We start from the raw sequence: 17,101 nt of genomic DNA on the forward strand, positions 1-17,101 counted from the left end.
ACCTTGGTCTTCATTTAACGACGGACATTACAGATGATTGATTGAAGGAAATTGATAATAAGAAGATTGTGGGAGCTGTACTGTTAAATTTCAGTGCAGCCTTTAACATTGTTGACCATAACCTGTTATTCAGAAAATGTTTGCGTTGTGGCTTTTCAACCTCTGCCATATTGTGGATTTTATTTATTTATATTTAACTAGGCAAGTCAGTTAAGAACTAATTCTTATTTACAATGATGGCCTACTACGGCCAAACCCAGCCAACGCTGGGTCAATTGTGCCCCGCCCTTTGGGACTCGCAATCACAGCCGGATGTGATTCAGCCTGGCTGGATTCAAACCAGGGACTGTAATGACACCTCTTGCACTGAGATGCAGTGCCTTAGACAGCTGTGCCACTCAGGATTAAGAGCTATCTATCTAATAGAACTCTGAGGGTTTTTATTTAATGGAAGCCTCTCTAATGTCAAATATGTAATGTGTAGTGTACCACAGGGCAGCTCTCTAGGTCCTCTACTCTTTTCTAGTTTTAGCAATGACCTGCCACTGTCATTAAACAAAGCCTGTGTGTCCATGTATGTGGATGTTTCAACCATATACACATCAGCAACTACAGCTAATGAAGTCACTGGAACCCTTTAGGAATGAGTAGACAGTAATACACTGGTCCTGAACATCTCTAAAACTAAGAGCATTGCATTTGGTACAATTTATTTCTTACGTTCTAGATCTCAGCTGAATCTAGTAATGAATGTGTGGCTGTTGAACAAGTTGTTGAGACTAAATAAACTGTCATGGTCAAACTGTCATGGTCAAAACATAATATTCAATGGTTGTAAAGATGGTGAGGGGTCTTTCTGTCCATAATAATGAGTTGCTCTGCTTTTATGTCATCCCACTCCAAAAAGCAAGGCTTTAGTTTTGTCTTATTTTCATTATTGTCCAGTCGTGTGGTCGAGTGCTGCAAGGAATGACCTAGTTGAGCTGCAGCTGGCCCAGAACAGAGCGGCACGTCTTGCTCTTCATTGCCAGGTCTCTCTTGGCTAAGAGTTGAGGAGAGACTGACTGCATCACTTCTTCTTTTTATAAGAAACATTCATGTGTTGAAAATTACAAATTGTTTGCATAGTCAACTTACACACAGCTCTGACACACACATTTACCCCACCATACATGCCACCAGGGGTCTTTTTACAGTCCCCAAATCCAGAACAAATTCAAGAATGCGTACAGCATTGTGTAGAACTCCGTTGCTCAAATGAACCGCAAACTTGGTTTAAAAAAAAACAGTTAAAGCAACACCTCACCCCACAACGCCTCTCCCCTATTTGACCTCGATAGTTTGTGTGTATGTATTGATACGTAGGCAATGTGTGCCATTTTTTAATTGATGTAGCGCCGTCCTTGAGATGTTCTTGTCTATTAATGTTCTGTTTAATGTCATATTTCATGTGTTGTGTGGAGCCCAGGAAGATTTCGCAACATCTAATGGGGATCCAAACACACAAAAAAATACTCAAAAATATAAATATTGTTTAATTACAGATTAATATTAACTAGCATGCCAAAATATTAAAATAAACACTGGAGATGACAGTAATGCATTTGTTTAGGCATGATATGATGTTATAAAGATGACTGCAATTTTAGCAAACCTACTAAAATCTTTGTAGTAATGCGAAATATCAATATGATATATTTGTATATATTTTTAAAACATGTACAAAACATTTCTAAGACTGGGTAATGACTTTGGTGTAATTCAGATTCAGCTTCCAAGAAAAAAAGTAGCTTTTTGAAAACATTTTGTTAGATTTCTTTCCTTTCTAAAATAACTATATTGTTATTGTTCTTGAGCAACATGAGTAACTTTCTCAAATTGTTCTGGTAGAACGTACCCGGTATTGCACTTTGCAAACTCTTCATCTTCAGTATTATTCACAGTGATCCTTCTTCAAAACTTTTTGTTCAAGAGTAGAAATCCAGTTTAGCAACAGCGATGTAGTAAAAATAGAAAAAGTACATTTAATTTTCAGGTGGCTAAAAGAGAGATATACATAGGAGTATAAATCCCCCAAAAACTATTATGTGATGAGACAACTATAGAATGTTGCTGTATAAATGTAAAAGTATCAATTAATAAATGTAATTTCTTTCATTGTATCATATAGAGAACATTATTGTCTGATCATTATTTTCTGATCATTATTTTCTGATCATTATTTTAACAGAGTAACCAGTCCAAGGAGAGTGTGGCAGAGTTTCCTAATATTTTTAACCACAACTAACCACTTACTTGATCTGTAGATATGGTAAAGTACGTTCTTATAATCAAAGATAAAATACTTTTAAGGGGACAATGAAAATCACTGTTAAATGGAAACATTGGTTTGTGAGGAATGCAGGTTTGTCTTTACAGTAGAAAAACTGAAGGAAAAACATTCTCAGTGGTGACATCATGTCATGTGTTCTGTGTGGCATTCCAGGGGGTTGTATGGGAGTTGTAGTCCTTAAGGTATTCTCACAACTACAACACAGGCTCCAGCCCTTCCAATGTTGAGATTGACCTCCTGTTGGAGACATACAGTAAAGGGTAATGAAAGGTCATTCAGTCCGTCTTAAAAAACTATTACAGAATGGAAATTAAAGGTTGTGACTGGCTATTGGAATTCTGGGTCGAAAAGAATTCTAAGATCTAAGGAATGATTCAAGTTACCTCAGTCCATTCATTGTTCTGTGCATCATAGGACTCAACACTGTTCAGGTAGGACGTTCCATCGTATCCTCCGACAGCATATAGCCTGTCTCCTAGCAGACAGATACCTACAGCATCTCTGGGGACACTCAGAGAGGACACCGTGGTCCATGTGTCTGTTTTGGGATCATACCTGCAGTGATATAGAGGAAATACAAGAATGAAAAGAAATACCTGAAGAAGTGTAGTGAGCATGGGGATATTTAAGAGATACAGAGCAAAGATTAAGCTTGTCCATGGATGAATTCAACAAAATATTTTGAGTGGGACAAAATATTTTGTTGTATTTAAAAAATAAAATTAAATGATATTTTCTGTTTAATTGTTTTGACACGATGGTATTCTGTTCATTGACAGGGTTACATGCAGTGGGTATCAGATACAGGTTGATTTTTACAGAACAGCCAGCAGAGGGTAGCATAAGCCAGATAATCACACTGCTAAAACCAGCTCCAATGGAAACAATGACGTGTCTTTGGGTTTGACCTGTACAAGCAGACAGACAGAGATAATGGCTGTGTTCAAGAGGATCTAACCTGTAATGTGCCTGGGGGTAAATTGTGACTGATCTACAAATAAGAATGAGTAGTTATTTATGACGCAAGGTTTTTTGTAGATCTGTCAGTCGATAGTCGGACTGCGATGTGGAACAATCTCAATGTCTGCGTTTGACACTGCAGCCAACTTTAAAGGCAAGTTGAGACTGACTGATCTACAAATCACCTTGCATCATAAATAACTACTCACTATTCCTTTGTAGATCAATCAGCCAATCACAATTTACCCATGATACATCACGGTTTTGATGCTCTCGAACACGGCCAATGCCTCACCTCAAGGGACATAACAAGACACACACCCAACTCTTTGTTTCCATACACATAGTCTGAAATGTCTCAAGTCTTTGTTTCCATACGCATAGCTACACTTCACCCCTATAAAATCTAACAAGACACGATGTTGAGTTTTTTTACTCTAGTACAGTACTGGGATAGGCTACATCCCAATTCTAGTACAGTACTGGGACAGGCTACATCCCAATTCTAGTACACTACTGAGATAGGCCTCATCCAAATTCTAGTACAGTACTGGGATAGGCTACATCCCAATTCTAGTACAGTACTGGGATAGGCCTCATCCCAATTCTAGTACACTACTGAGATAGGCTACATCCCAATTCTAGTACAGTACAGGGATAGGTTACATCCCAATTCTAGTACAGTACTGAGATAGGCTACATCCCAATTCTAGTACAGTACTGGGATAGGCTACATCCCAATTCTAGTAGAGTACAGGGATAGGTTACATCCCAATTCTAGTACAGTACAGGGATAGGCTACATCCCAATTCTAGTACACTACAGAGATAGGCCTCATCCAAATTCTAGTACACTACTGAGATAGGCCTCATCCCAAATCTAGTACAGTACTGAGATAGGCTACATCCCAATTCTACTACAGTACTGGGATAGGCTACATCCCAATTCTAGTACAGTACTGGGATAGGCTACATCCCAATTCTAGTACAGTACTGGGATAGGCTACATCCCAATTCTAGTACAGTACAGGGATAGGTTACATCCCAATTCTAGTACAGTACAGGGATAGGCTACATCCCAATTCTAGTACACTACTGAGATAGGCCTCATCCAAATTCTAGTACACTACTGAGATAGGCCTCATCCCAAATCTAGTACAATACTAAGATAGGCCTCATCCAAATTCTAGTACAGTACTGAGATAGGCCTCATCCCAAATCTAGTACAGTACTGGGATAGGCTACATCCCAATTCTTGTACAGTACTGAGATAGGCCTCATCCCAAATCTAGTACAGTACTGGGATAGGTTACATCCCAATTCTAGTACAGTACAGGGATAGGCTACATCCCAATTCTAGTACAGTACTGAGATAGGCTACATCCCAATTCTAGTACAGTACAGGGACAGGCTACATCCCAATTCTAGTACAGTACTGTGATAGGCTACATCCAAATTCTAGTACAGTACTGAGATAGGCGTCATCCCAAATCTAGTACAGTACTAGGATAGGCTACATCCCAATTCTAGTACAGTACTGGGATAGGCTACATCCCATTTCTAGTACAGTACTGGGATAGGCTACATCCCAATTCTAGTACAGTACTGAGATAGGCGTCATCCCAAATCTAGTACAGTACTAGGATAGGCTACATCCCAATTCTAGTACAGTACTGGGATAGGCTACATCCCATTTCTAGTACAGTACTGGGATAGGTTACATCCCAATTCTAGTACAGTACAGGGATAGGCTATATCCCAATTCTAGTACACTACTGAGATAGGCCTCATCCAAATTCTAGTACACTACTGAGATAGGCCTCATCCCAAATCTAGTAGAGTACTGAGATAGGCCTCATCCCAAATCTGGTACAGTACTGGGATAGGCTACATCCCAATTCTAGTACAGTACTGGGATAGGCTACATCCCAATTCTAGTACAGTACTGAGATAGGCCTCATCCCAAATCTAGTACAGTACTGGGATAGGCTACATCCCAATTCTTGTACAGTACTGAGATAGGCCTCATCCCAAATCTAGTACAGTACTGGGATAGGCTACATCCCAATTCTAGTACACTACTGAGATAGGCCTCATCCCAAATCTAGTACAGCACTGGGATAGGCTACATCCCAATTCTAGTACAGTACTGGGATAGGCTACATCCCAATTCTAGTACAGTACTGAGATAGGCCTCATCCCAAATCTAGTACAGTACTGGGATAGGCTACATCCCAATTCTAGTACAGTACTGGGATAGGCTACATCCCAATTCTAGTACAGTACTGAGATACGCCTCATCCCAAATCTAGTACAGTACTAGGATAGGCTACATCCCAATTCTAGTACAGTACTGGGATAGGCTACATCCCAATTCTAGTACAGTACTGGGATAGGTTACATCCCAATTCTAGTACAGTACAGGGACAGGCTAAATCCCAATTCTAGTACACTATAGAGATAGGCCCCATCCAAATTCTAGTACACTACTGAGATAGGCCTCATCCCAAATCTAGTACAGTACTGAGATAGGCCTCATCCAAATTCTAGTACACTACTGAGATAGGCCTCATCCCAAATCTAGTACATTACTGGGATAGGCTACATCCCAATTCTAGTACAGTACTGGGATAGGCTACATCCCAATTCTAGTACAGTACTGGGATAGGCTACATCCCAATTCTAGTACAGTACAGGGATAGGTTACATCCCAATTCTAGTACAGTACAGGGATAGGCTACATCCCAATTCTAGTACACTACTGAGATAGGCCTCATCCAAATTCTAGTACACTACTGAGATAGGCCTCATCACAAATCTAGTACAGTACTAAGATAGGCTACATCCCAAATCTAGTACAGTACAGGGATAGGCTACATCCCAATTCTAGTACACTACTGAGATAGGCCTCATCCCAAATCTAGTACAGTACTGAGATAGGCTGCATCTCAATTATCTGCACTTCTCCCAAAAGTGTGCACTGACATCTCTGTCATGGATGAAAGCATTGGATTGGTGTAAGCCTGGGCTAGAGGGAGTTTTCACATTGTTAAATGCATTTCGGGAAGTGTGCAACTCCCAAGAATCAAAACGCAGCCATATTGTAGACCAGAGCTATGATTGGTTGTCTTCCTCTATACACAGTCTGAGAGTCTGGGACAGTGGTTGTTTACCTCTCTACACAGTCTGGAGCAGTGGTTGTTTACCTCTCTACACAGTCTGGAGCAGTGGTTGTTTACCTCTCTACACAGTCTGTTAGTCTGGGACATTGGTTGTTTACCTCTACACAGTCTGATAGCCTGGAGCAGTGGTTGTTTACCTCTCCACACAGTCTGATAGCCCTGAGCAGTGGTTGTTTACCTCTCTACACAGTCTGGGACAGTGGTTGTTTACCTCTCTACACAGTCTGAGAATCTGGGACAGTGGTTGTTTACCTCTCTACAAAGTCTGTTAGTCTGGGACAGTGGTTGTTTACCTCTCTACACAGTCTGGGACAGTGGTTGTTTACCTCTCTACACAGTCTGTTAGTCTGGGACAGTGGTTGTTTACCTCTCTACACAGTCTGTTAGTCTGGGACAGTGGTTGTTTACCTCTCTACACAGTCTGAGAGTCTGGGACAGTGGTTGTTTACCTCTCTACACAGTCTGAGAGTCTGGGACAGTGGTTGTTTACCTCTCTACACAGTCTGTTAGTCTGGGACAGTGGTTGTTTACCTCTCTACACAGTCTGGAGCAGTGGTTGTTTACCTCTCTACACAGTCTGTTAGTCTGGGACAGTGGTTGTTTACCTCTCTACACAGTCTGGAGCAGTGGTTGTTTACCTCTCTACACAGTCTGTTAGTCTGGGACAGTGGTTGTTTACCTCTCTACACAGTCTGTTAGTCTGGGACAGTGGTTGTTTACCTCTCTACACAGTCTGGGACAGTGGTTGTTTACCTCTCTACACAGTCTGATAGCCCTGAGCAGTGGTTGTTTACCTCTCTACACAGTCTGATAGTCTGGGACAGTGGTTGTTTACCTCTCTACACAGTCTGGGACAGTGGTTGTTTACCTCTCTACACAGTCTGATAGCCCTGAGCAGTGGTTGTTTACCTCTCTACACAGTCTGTTAGTCTGGGACAGTGGTTGTTTACCTCTCTACACAGTCTGTTAGTCTGGGACAGTGGTTGTTTACCTCTCTACACAGTCTGGGACAGTGGTTGTTTACCTCTACACAGTCTGGGACAGCGGTTGTTTACCTCTCTACACAGTCTGTTAGTCTGGGACAGTGGTTGTTTACCTCTCTACACAGTCTGGGACAGTGGTTGTTTACCTCTCTACACAGTCTGATAGCCCTGAGCAGTGGTTGTTTACCTCTCTACACAGTCTGGGACAGTGGTTGTTTACCTCTACACAGTCTGGGACAGCGGTTGTTTACCTCTCTACACAGTCTGTTAGTCTGGGACAGTGGTTGTTTACCTCTCTACACAGTCTGGGACAGTGGTTGTTTACCTCTCTACACAGTCTGTTAGTCTGGGACAGTGGTTGTTTACCTCTACACAGTCTGGGACAGTGGTTGTTTACCTCTCTACACAGTCTGGAGCAGTGGTTGTTTACCTCTCTACACAGTCTGTTAGTCTGGGACAGTGGTTGTTTACCTCTACACAGTCTGGGACAGTGGTTGTTTACCTCTCTACACAGTCTGATAGCCCTGAGCAGTGGTTGTTTACCTCTCTACACAGTCTGATAGCCCTGAGCAGTGGTTGTTTACCTCTCCACACAGTCTGATAGCCTAGAGCAGTGGTTGTTTACCTCTCCACACAGTCTGATAGCCTAGAGCAGTGGTTGGACGCCGGGGCATCATGACCACCCACAGCATAGAGGAAGCTGTTGTACGTGGCCACACCCACCCCTCCTCTCCGCTTCGCCATGGGGGCACACATACTCCACTTGTTGGTGTGTGGATCAAAGCATTCCATCGACCGCAGACATGAGCTCCCATCCCGACCGCCAACTGCAAACAATCTGTAAGGACAATAAAAGTGTTACAAATCGTATTTTGAATGTTGCTCAGATATGAAATCTTCTTTTAAGGGAGGGAAAATCTCAGGCTTCCTTGGCAGAGAGGAATGGAGGTTTAAAGGAAACATCTTCCTTCCTTGTTGTCTATTTTTTTTTACCCAGATTCGGGAAGACAATCTAAAAAGGGTTTTATAGAGTGAAAACACACTGCGAAACAGTCCGTTGTTGTGTGGCGTTATGTAACGTAGAGCTGTGGTAGTCCAGGCCCAGGCACACGTAGAAAAGCATTCATGTTTTAATACGAAGGTTAGGCATTCGCCAAAATGTGTTACATAACAAGAAGCAGAACTATTTTGTCCTGTTGTGCTGGTTATCAGCTTCTAGTGCGTAAGAAATTCTCCTTTTCATTTTGTGCGTTATGTCACGAATAAAGCTTGTGATTTAGTAACAAGTGATAATGCGTGCCGTCATAATGTTTTAGTACAGCCACTTACTTCCCGTTGAGTGCGGTGACTCCCATGGTGCTGCGTGGGGTGGACATGCTGGCCACATAGTTCCACTGTCTGTCCTGGGGGTCCCACCTCTCCACCGTGTTCAGGTAACTCCACCCATCATGGCCGCCTACTGCATACATGGGGCCCTCCAACACTGTTATACCTGGAGAGTTACAAAGAGGAGGGAACCATCAACCATCATACACTGTGTGTGTGTGTGTGTGTGTGTGTGTGTGTGTGTGTGTGTGTGTGTGTGTGTGTGTGTGTGTGTGTGTGTGTGTGTGTGTGTGTGTGTGTGTGTGTGTGTGTGTGTGTGTGTGTGTGTGTGTGTGTGTGTGTGGATCAACCAGAGCCTACACTGTGTATGTGTCTGTGTGTGTGGCTCAACCATGATGCTCATTTTAGAACAGCTAAAGTGCTGTTGGATGAGTCACCGTTGTGTGGAACTGTCTGAATGTTGGCTATTCTATTCTCCAAACAGACCTGGGTTCAAATACTATTTGAAATCATTTAAAATACGTTATTTCCCCTTGATTAAGCTTACTTGGCTTAATGGAACCAATAGAATAATCCCAAAACTATAAACTCTGCACGCCCAAAACCAGGCAGGCTAGGGCAAACTTAGTATTTGAATGATGTTAAATAGTACTTGAACCCAGGTCTGTTGTCCAAACAGGATGGATATAAAACACTGTTAATCCTGCTATTGCTGGGGTCACTGAGGAAAGTGCTTTTCCAACAACAATGAATAGGAAGTTACTGTACAACACAATAGATAGATTTATCCAGTGCATTCGGAAAGTATTCAGACCCCTTGACTTTTAAACACATTTTGTTAACGTTACAGCCTTATTTTAAAATTGATTAAATAGTTATTTTTTTCCATCAATCTATGCACAATACCTCATAATGACAAAGTGAAAATAGGTTTTTTGAAATGTTTGCAAATGTACAAAAAACAACAACGTATTTACATAAGTTTTCAGACTCTTTGCTATGAGAGTCGAATTTGAGCTCAGGTGCATCCTGTTTCCATTGATCATACTGGAGATGTTTCTACAACTTAATTGGAGTTCACCTGTGGAAAATTCAATTGATTTTACATGATGTGGAAAGACCCACAGTTGACAGTGCATGTCAGAGCAAAAACCAAGCCATGAGGTGGAAGGACTTTTCCGTAGAGCTCAGAGACAGGATTGTGCCTAGTACCAGATCTAGGGAAGAGTACCAAAGCATTTCTGCAGCATTGAAGGTACCGAAGAACATCATCATTCTTCATCATCATCATTCTTCATCATCAACCTCCATCATTCTTAAATGAAAGAAGTTTAGAACCACCAAGACTCTTCCTAGAGCTGGCTGCCCAGCCATGCTGAGCAATCAGGGAAGAAGGGTCTGTTTATTTTACTAGGCAAGTCAGTTAAGAACAAATTCTTATTTCCAATGACGGCCTAGGAACAGTGAGTTCCTAGTTGTTCCTAGTAGAGTTCCTATGGTAGAGTGGTCAGACGGAAGCCACTCCTCAGTATACAGCCCGCTTGGAGTTTGCCAAAAGGCACGTGAAGGACTCTCAGACCATGATAAACAAGATTCTCTGGTCTGATGAAACCATGATTGAACTCTTTGGCCTGAATGCCTAACGTCACGTCTGGAGGAAACCTGGCACCAAACCTACAGTGAACGACGGTGGTGGCAGTAGTACGCCTGATTACCAACAATGAAGAGACAGCCTACAGGGGTGGAGGTGAAGGCCCTGGAAGAGTGTTGCCAGGAAAATATACTCTCACTCAACATCAACAAAACAAAGGAGCTGATCGTGGACTTCAGGAAACAGCAGAGGGAGCACCCACCTATCCACATCAACGGGACCGTGGTGGAGAAGGTGGAATGCTTCAAGTTCCATGGCATACACATCACCGACAAACTGAAATGGTCCACCCACACAGACAGTGTGGTGAAGAAGGGGCAACAGCGTCTCTTCAACCTCAGGAGACTGAAGAAATATGGCTTGGCACCTAAAACCCTCACAAAGTTTTACAGATGCACAATTGAGAGCATCCTGTCGGGCTGTATCACCGCCTGGTATGGCAACTGCACCGCCCACAACTGCAGGGCTCTCCAGAGGGTGGTGAGGTCTGCCCAACGTATCACCGGGGGCAAACTACCTGCCCTCCAGGACACCTACACCACCCGATGTCACAGGAAGTCCAAAAAGATTATCAAGGACAACAACCACCCGAGCCACTGCCTGTTAACACCAGTTATCATTCACACCAGTTATCATTCAGAAGGCGATGTCAGTACGTACAGGTGCAGCAAAGCTTTGACCGAGAGACTGAAAAAATATCTCAAGGCCGTCAGACTGTTAAATAGCCAGAACTAGCACCTTAGACGTTGCTGCCCTATATACATAGACTTGAAATCACTGGCCACTTTAATAATGTTTACATATCTAGAATTACTCATGTCATATGTATATAGTGTATTCTATTCTATTCCACTGTATTTTAGTCTATGTATTACTCATCTCATATGTATATACTGTATCCTATACTATTCTACTGTATTTTAGTCTATGCCGCTCTGACTGGCTCGTCCAAATATTTATACATTTTTGATTCCATTCCTTTAGATTTGTATGTGTATTGTTGTGAAATTGTTAGGTGTTAGTTGTTAGATATTACTGCACTGTTGGAGCAAGAAACACAAGCATTTCACTGCATCCGCAATAACATCTGCTAATCATGTGTATGTGACCAACAACATTTTATTTTATTTGATCGTGCTTTGGTGATATTTTTCAGCTGCAGTGAAACTAGTCAGGATCGAGGGAAAAACTTGAACCCAATCTAACATCTCTGGAGAGATCTGAAAATACCTGTTCAGCGACTCTCCCCATCCAACCTGACAGCATTTGAGAGGAGACTAGTCAGGATCGAGGGAAAGATGAACAGAGGAAAGTACATAGATCCTTGATGAAAACCTGCTCCAGAGCGCTCAGGACCTCCAAATGGGGCGGAGGTTCACCTTCCAACAGGACAACAACCCTAAACACACAGCCAAGACAACACAGGAGTGGCTTTGGGACAAGTCTCTGAATTCCTTGAGTGGCCCAACCAGAGCCCGGACATGAACCAGATTTAACATCACTGGAGAGACCTGAAAATAGCTGTGCAGTGATGCTCCCCATCCAACCTGACAGAGTTTGAGAGGATCTGCAGAGAAGAATGGGAGAAGCTCTCCAAATACATGTTTGCCAAGCTTGTAGCGTCATACCCAAGAAGACTCAAGTCTGTAATCCCTGCCATAGTTGCTTCAACAAAGTACTGAGTAAAGAGTCTGAATACTTATGTAAATGTCCTATTTTCAGTTGGCTGTTTTTTTTTATAGATTTGCAAACATTTTCTAAAAACATTTCTAAAAACTCGTTTTTGCTTTGTCATTTTGGGTTATTGTGTGTAGATTGATTAGTGAAAACAAACTACTCCATTTCAGAATAAGGCTGTAGGTGAACAATATTTGGACAAAGTCAAGGGGTCTGAAAACTTTCCGAATGCCCTGTATATATTGTCTGATAATGTTCTGGTTTAGGGCACAACATTATTCTAAAGAAACATTGGGTATAAAACCTTCTACATTCTGTACGAATTACGTTAAACCGAAATAGTAATTTTAATTAAACCAATTGTGGTTGATTTGACATGTGAAAAAGTCGTTCCCTTCTTTTCTGAATGCACACAACAGGCTATAGCCAGCAGCACGTGCAGCTCCCCACATCTTCACAGGAAAACCGTGCTCACCACAAGCAAAGTATAAGAGCTATCTGCTACAGCCCCGATCAAAGGAGAGCCGGTAATACTATTCACTGTAACCTCTGGGGGAAACATGTTCACCCATAGCTCATAAAAGTCAACCACACATCTCACAGACGAGTGAGATGAATATTTGACTAGAGATCCTCAGTACACAGGCATAGACCAATTCCAACTGTGAATCAAGCCATTCCTGATATGAAACGTATGAGAAAAGAGAAAATCAGAGCAGGCGTACGGTAGTCTGCCAAGGTGTTATATAGGAATAGTGTAAGTGAGAGAGAGTGAAAGAGAGAGAGAGAGGCAGAGAGAAAGAGAGGCAGAGAGAGAGGGAGGCAGAGAGAGAGAGGGAGGCAGAGAGAGAGAGAGGCAGAGAGTGAGAGAGGGGCAGAGAGAGAGTCAGAGAGAGACTAAGAGAGGTAGAGAGAGAGAGAGAGAGAGAGAGAGAGAGAGGAGAGAGAAAGAGAGACAGAGAGAGAGGGACTCTTTAGGTAGGTATACCTGCAGCTCACCCCTTGGCAGCAGTACTGTAGACTACTTCATCACCGACCTCAACCCAGAGTCTCTCAGAGCCTTCACAGTCAGCCCACTAACACCTCTCTCAGACCAACCCAGAGTCTCTCAGAGCCTTCACAGTCAGCCCACTAACACCTCTCTCAGAGCCTTCACAGTCAGCCCACTAACACCTCTCTCAGAGCCTTCACAGTCAGCCCACTAACACCTCTCTCAGAGCCTTCACAGTCAGCCCACTAACACCTCTCTCAGAGCCTTCACAGTCAGCCCACTAACACCTCTCTCAGACCACAGTAAAATCACAGTGTATCTGAGAAGAGCGGAACCCAACCATGAAGCATCACGGCCCAATAAATTACATGGTACTAAACAGGCCTATAGATGGAGTGCAAACAGTACAGAAATCTACCAAAAAGCAAATTAGTTGCCAAAAAATACACAACAAATGGACAAGGTTTTAGCCTTAACATTCTCCTACAGCAACAAAGGTGTAAATTTGGCAGTTTGGAACATACACTTTATATTTAACAAATTAGCCTCCTTGGCTAATCGAAAGAAACATAAGAGTAAACCGAAAATAATAGATAATGAAAAATGGTCTGACAATGATTGGAGAAATCTAACGAAATCATTGAGAAATATATCTAATCAAAAACACAGAGAAACAGACAACAAAAATCTACTCCTTCAATATGGGGAAACACTGAAGCAATACAAACACACCTTTTAAGAACAGAAAAGGAACAGCACGTTAGAAAACAGCTGGATGGAATTGAGGAATCCGTAGAATCAAACCACATCTGGGAAAATTTGAATTGGCTATCCAAAATGGGGATATGTGGAGAAATCACTTTGCAAACCTCTAGAGCAATATACACCTCTACAGCAATATAACAAAGAGCCCAGAACAAAAAAGATGTACAGCAGTCAACACTATCAGAATCGTGTGGATATCCAAATTATAGAAGAAGAATTTTTGGAAAAACTATGCACGCTCTGAACCCAAAAGGGCTGTGCTGCTCATGGTATTTTAAATTAAATTATCAGATATACAGACCACATTTTCAAATTGGCTGTAGTAAATTCTTCAACAAAGTCCTCACTGCAGGTATTTTCCCTCAATATTTGGAACCAAGGAATTATAAAACCAATCTATTAAAATTGAGATAAATTGGACCCAAATAATTACAGAGGAATTTGTGTTAACAGCAACTTGGGGAAAATTCATAAATAGCAGACAACATAATTTCCTTGATGAGCACAACGTCCTAAGCAGAAGCCAGATTGGATTTTTTTTTTAATTATCGTATGACACATTTATACTAATTAATTAATTAACATACAAGTACACCAAAAGAAAGGAATAATCTACTCATGTTTTGTAGACTTCAAGAAAGAATTTGATTCAATTTGGCATAAAGGTATTTTTATAAACTAATAGAAAGAGGTATTGGAGGGAAAAAATATGACATCATTAAATAAATGTACACTAAAACCAAATGTGCAGTTAAAATTGGCAACAAGCAAACAGACTTCTTCTCTCAGGGACGGGGAGTGAAACAGGGCTGTCCAACATGTCCAACACTATTTAACATCTACATTAATGAATTAACAACAAGAAAACAGACTTCTTCTCTCAGGGACATGGAGTGAAACAGGGCTGCCCAATAAGTCCAACACTATTTAACATCTACATTCATTAATGAACTGGCAAAACATTAGACAAATCGGCAGCACCTGGTATCACCCTATACAACACTGAAATCAAGTGTCTGTTGTACACAGATGACCTGATGCTACTGTCTCCCACTAAGGAGGGTGTGCTGTACACAGATGACCTGATGCTACTGTCTCCCACTAAGGAGGGTGTGCTGTACGCAGATGACCTGATGCTACTGTCTCCCACTAAGGAGGGTGTGCTGTACACAGATGACCTGATGCTACTGTCTCCCACTAAGGAGGGTGTGTTGTACGCAGATGACTTGATGCTACTGTCTCCCACTAAGGAGGGTGTGCTGTACGCAGATGACCTGATGCTACTGTCTCCCACTAAGGAGGGTGTGTTGTACGCAGATGACTTGATGCTACTGTCTCCCACTAAGGAGGGTGTGCTGTACACAGATGACCTGATGCTACTGTCTCCCACTAAGGAGGGTGTGCTGTACGCAGATGACCTGATGCTACTGTCTCCCACTAAGGAGGGTGTGCTGTACGCAGATGACCTGATGCTACTGTCTCCCACTAAGGAGGGTGTGCTGTACGCAGATGACCTGATGCTACTGTCTCCCACTAAGGAGGGTGTGCTGTACACAGATGACCTGATGCTACTGTCTCCCACTAAGGAGGGTGTGCTGTACGCAGATGACCTGATGCTACTGTCTCCCACTAAGGAGGGTGTGCTGTACGCAGATGACCTGGTGCTGCTGTCTCCCACTAAGGAGGGTGTGCTGTACACAGATGACCTGGTGCTGCTGTCTACCACTAAGGAGGGTGTGCTGTACGCAGATGACCTGGTGCTGCTGTCTCCCACTAAGGAGGGTGTGCTGTACACAGATGACCTGATGCTACTGTCTACCACTAAGGAGGGTGTGCTGTACGCAGATGACCTGGTGCTGCTGTCTCCCACTAAGGAGGGTGTGCTGTACACAGATGACCTGATGCTACTGTCTCCCACTAAGGAGGGTGTGTTGTACACAGATGACTTGATGCTACTGTCTCCCACTAAGGAGGGTGTGTTGTACGCAGATGACTTGATGCTACTGTCTCCCACTAAGGAGGGTGTGCTGTACGCAGATGACCTGATGCTACTGTCTCCCACTAAGGAGGGTGTGCTGTACGCAGATGACCTGATGCTACTGTCTCCCACTAAGGAGGGTGTGCTGTACGCAGATGACCTGATGCTACTGTCTCCCACTAAGGAGGGTGTGCTGTACGCAGATGACCTGATGCTACTGTCTCCCACTAAGGAGGGTGTGCTGTACACAGATGACCTGATGCTACTGTCTCCCACTAAGGAGGGTGTGCTGTACACAGATGACCTGATGCTACTGTCTCCCACTAAGGAGGGTGTGCTGTACGCAGATGACCTGATGCTACTGTCTACCACTAAGGAGGGTGTGTTGTACGCAGATGACTTGATGCTACTGTCTCCCACTAAGGAGGGTGTGCTGTACGCAGATGACCTGATGCTACTGTCTCCCACTAAGGAGGGGTTACAGAAGCAACTAGATCACCTGCACAGGTTATGTCAGACCTGGGCTCTGACCGTTAATCACAGGTTCTGTCAGACCTGGGCTCTGACCGTTAATCACAGGTTCTGTCAGACCTGGGTTCTGACCGTTAATCACAGGTTCTGTCAGACCTGGGCTCTGACCGTTAATCACAGGTTCTGTCAGCCATTGGCTCTGACCGTTAATCACAGGTTCTGTCAGACCTGGGCTCTGACCGTTAATCACAGGTTCTGTCAGACCTGGGCTCTGACCGTTAACCACAGGTTCTGTCAGACCTGGGCTCTGGCCGTTAACCACAGGTTCTGTCAGACCTGGGCTCTGACCGTTAACCACAGGTTCTGTCAGACCTGGGCTCTGACCGTTAACCACAGGTTCTGTTCTGTCAAACCTGGGCTCTGACCGTTAATCACAGGTTCTGTCAGACCTGGGCTCTGACCGTTAACCACAGGTTCTGTCAGACCTGGGCTCTGGCCGTTAACCACAGGTTCTGTCAGACCTGGGCTCTGACCGTTAACCACAGGTTCTGTCAGACCTGGGCTCTGACCGTTAACCACAGGTTCTGTTCTGTCAGACCTGGGCTCTGACCGTTAATCACAGGTTCTGTCAGACCTGGGCTCTGACCGTTAACCACAGGTTCTGTCAGACCTGGGCTCTGGCCGTTAACCACAGGTTCTGTCAGACCTGGGCTCTGGCCGTTAACCACAGGTTCTGTCAGACCTGGGCTCTGACCGTCAACCACAGGTTCTGTCAGACCTGGGCTC

The 17,101-nt window shown here is 43.3% G+C and overlaps 1 protein-coding gene and 2 long non-coding RNA genes across 4 annotated transcripts in view; all 3 read right to left on the minus strand.

Annotated features, from left to right (window-relative positions):
* Positions 1 to 1,520: 1,520 nt before the first annotated feature.
* Positions 1,521 to 17,101, minus strand: part of LOC135526776 (kelch-like protein 4) — an 89,035-nt gene continuing 73,454 nt past the window's right edge. For both annotated transcript variants that reach the window (XM_064955435.1, XM_064955434.1), the window contains exons 8-11: positions 8,786 to 8,948; positions 8,082 to 8,294; positions 2,716 to 2,887; positions 1,521 to 2,569 (exon numbers count right to left, since the gene is read on the minus strand). In XM_064955435.1, the coding sequence (XP_064811507.1) occupies positions 2,510 to 2,569; positions 2,716 to 2,887; positions 8,082 to 8,294; positions 8,786 to 8,948 (608 nt within the window). In that variant the 3' untranslated portion in view covers positions 1,521 to 2,509. The remainder of the gene's footprint in view (positions 2,570 to 2,715; positions 2,888 to 8,081; positions 8,295 to 8,785; positions 8,949 to 17,101) is intronic.
* On the minus strand, positions 6,638 to 7,229 carry LOC135526778 (uncharacterized). Its single transcript, XR_010453350.1, has 4 exons — positions 7,112 to 7,229; positions 7,038 to 7,078; positions 6,767 to 7,004; positions 6,638 to 6,684 (listed from the first exon to the last, which is right to left on the minus strand). It is a non-coding gene; the product is annotated as an uncharacterized LOC135526778 (long non-coding RNA).
* On the minus strand, positions 7,303 to 7,928 carry LOC135526777 (uncharacterized). The gene is made up of 4 exons (XR_010453349.1): positions 7,887 to 7,928; positions 7,708 to 7,822; positions 7,529 to 7,569; positions 7,303 to 7,464 (listed from the first exon to the last, which is right to left on the minus strand). It is a non-coding gene; the product is annotated as an uncharacterized LOC135526777 (long non-coding RNA).

This window comes from Oncorhynchus masou, chromosome 32 (assembly GCF_036934945.1).
Source record: "Oncorhynchus masou masou isolate Uvic2021 chromosome 32, UVic_Omas_1.1, whole genome shotgun sequence".
Taxonomy (NCBI): Eukaryota; Metazoa; Chordata; class Actinopteri; order Salmoniformes; family Salmonidae; genus Oncorhynchus; species Oncorhynchus masou.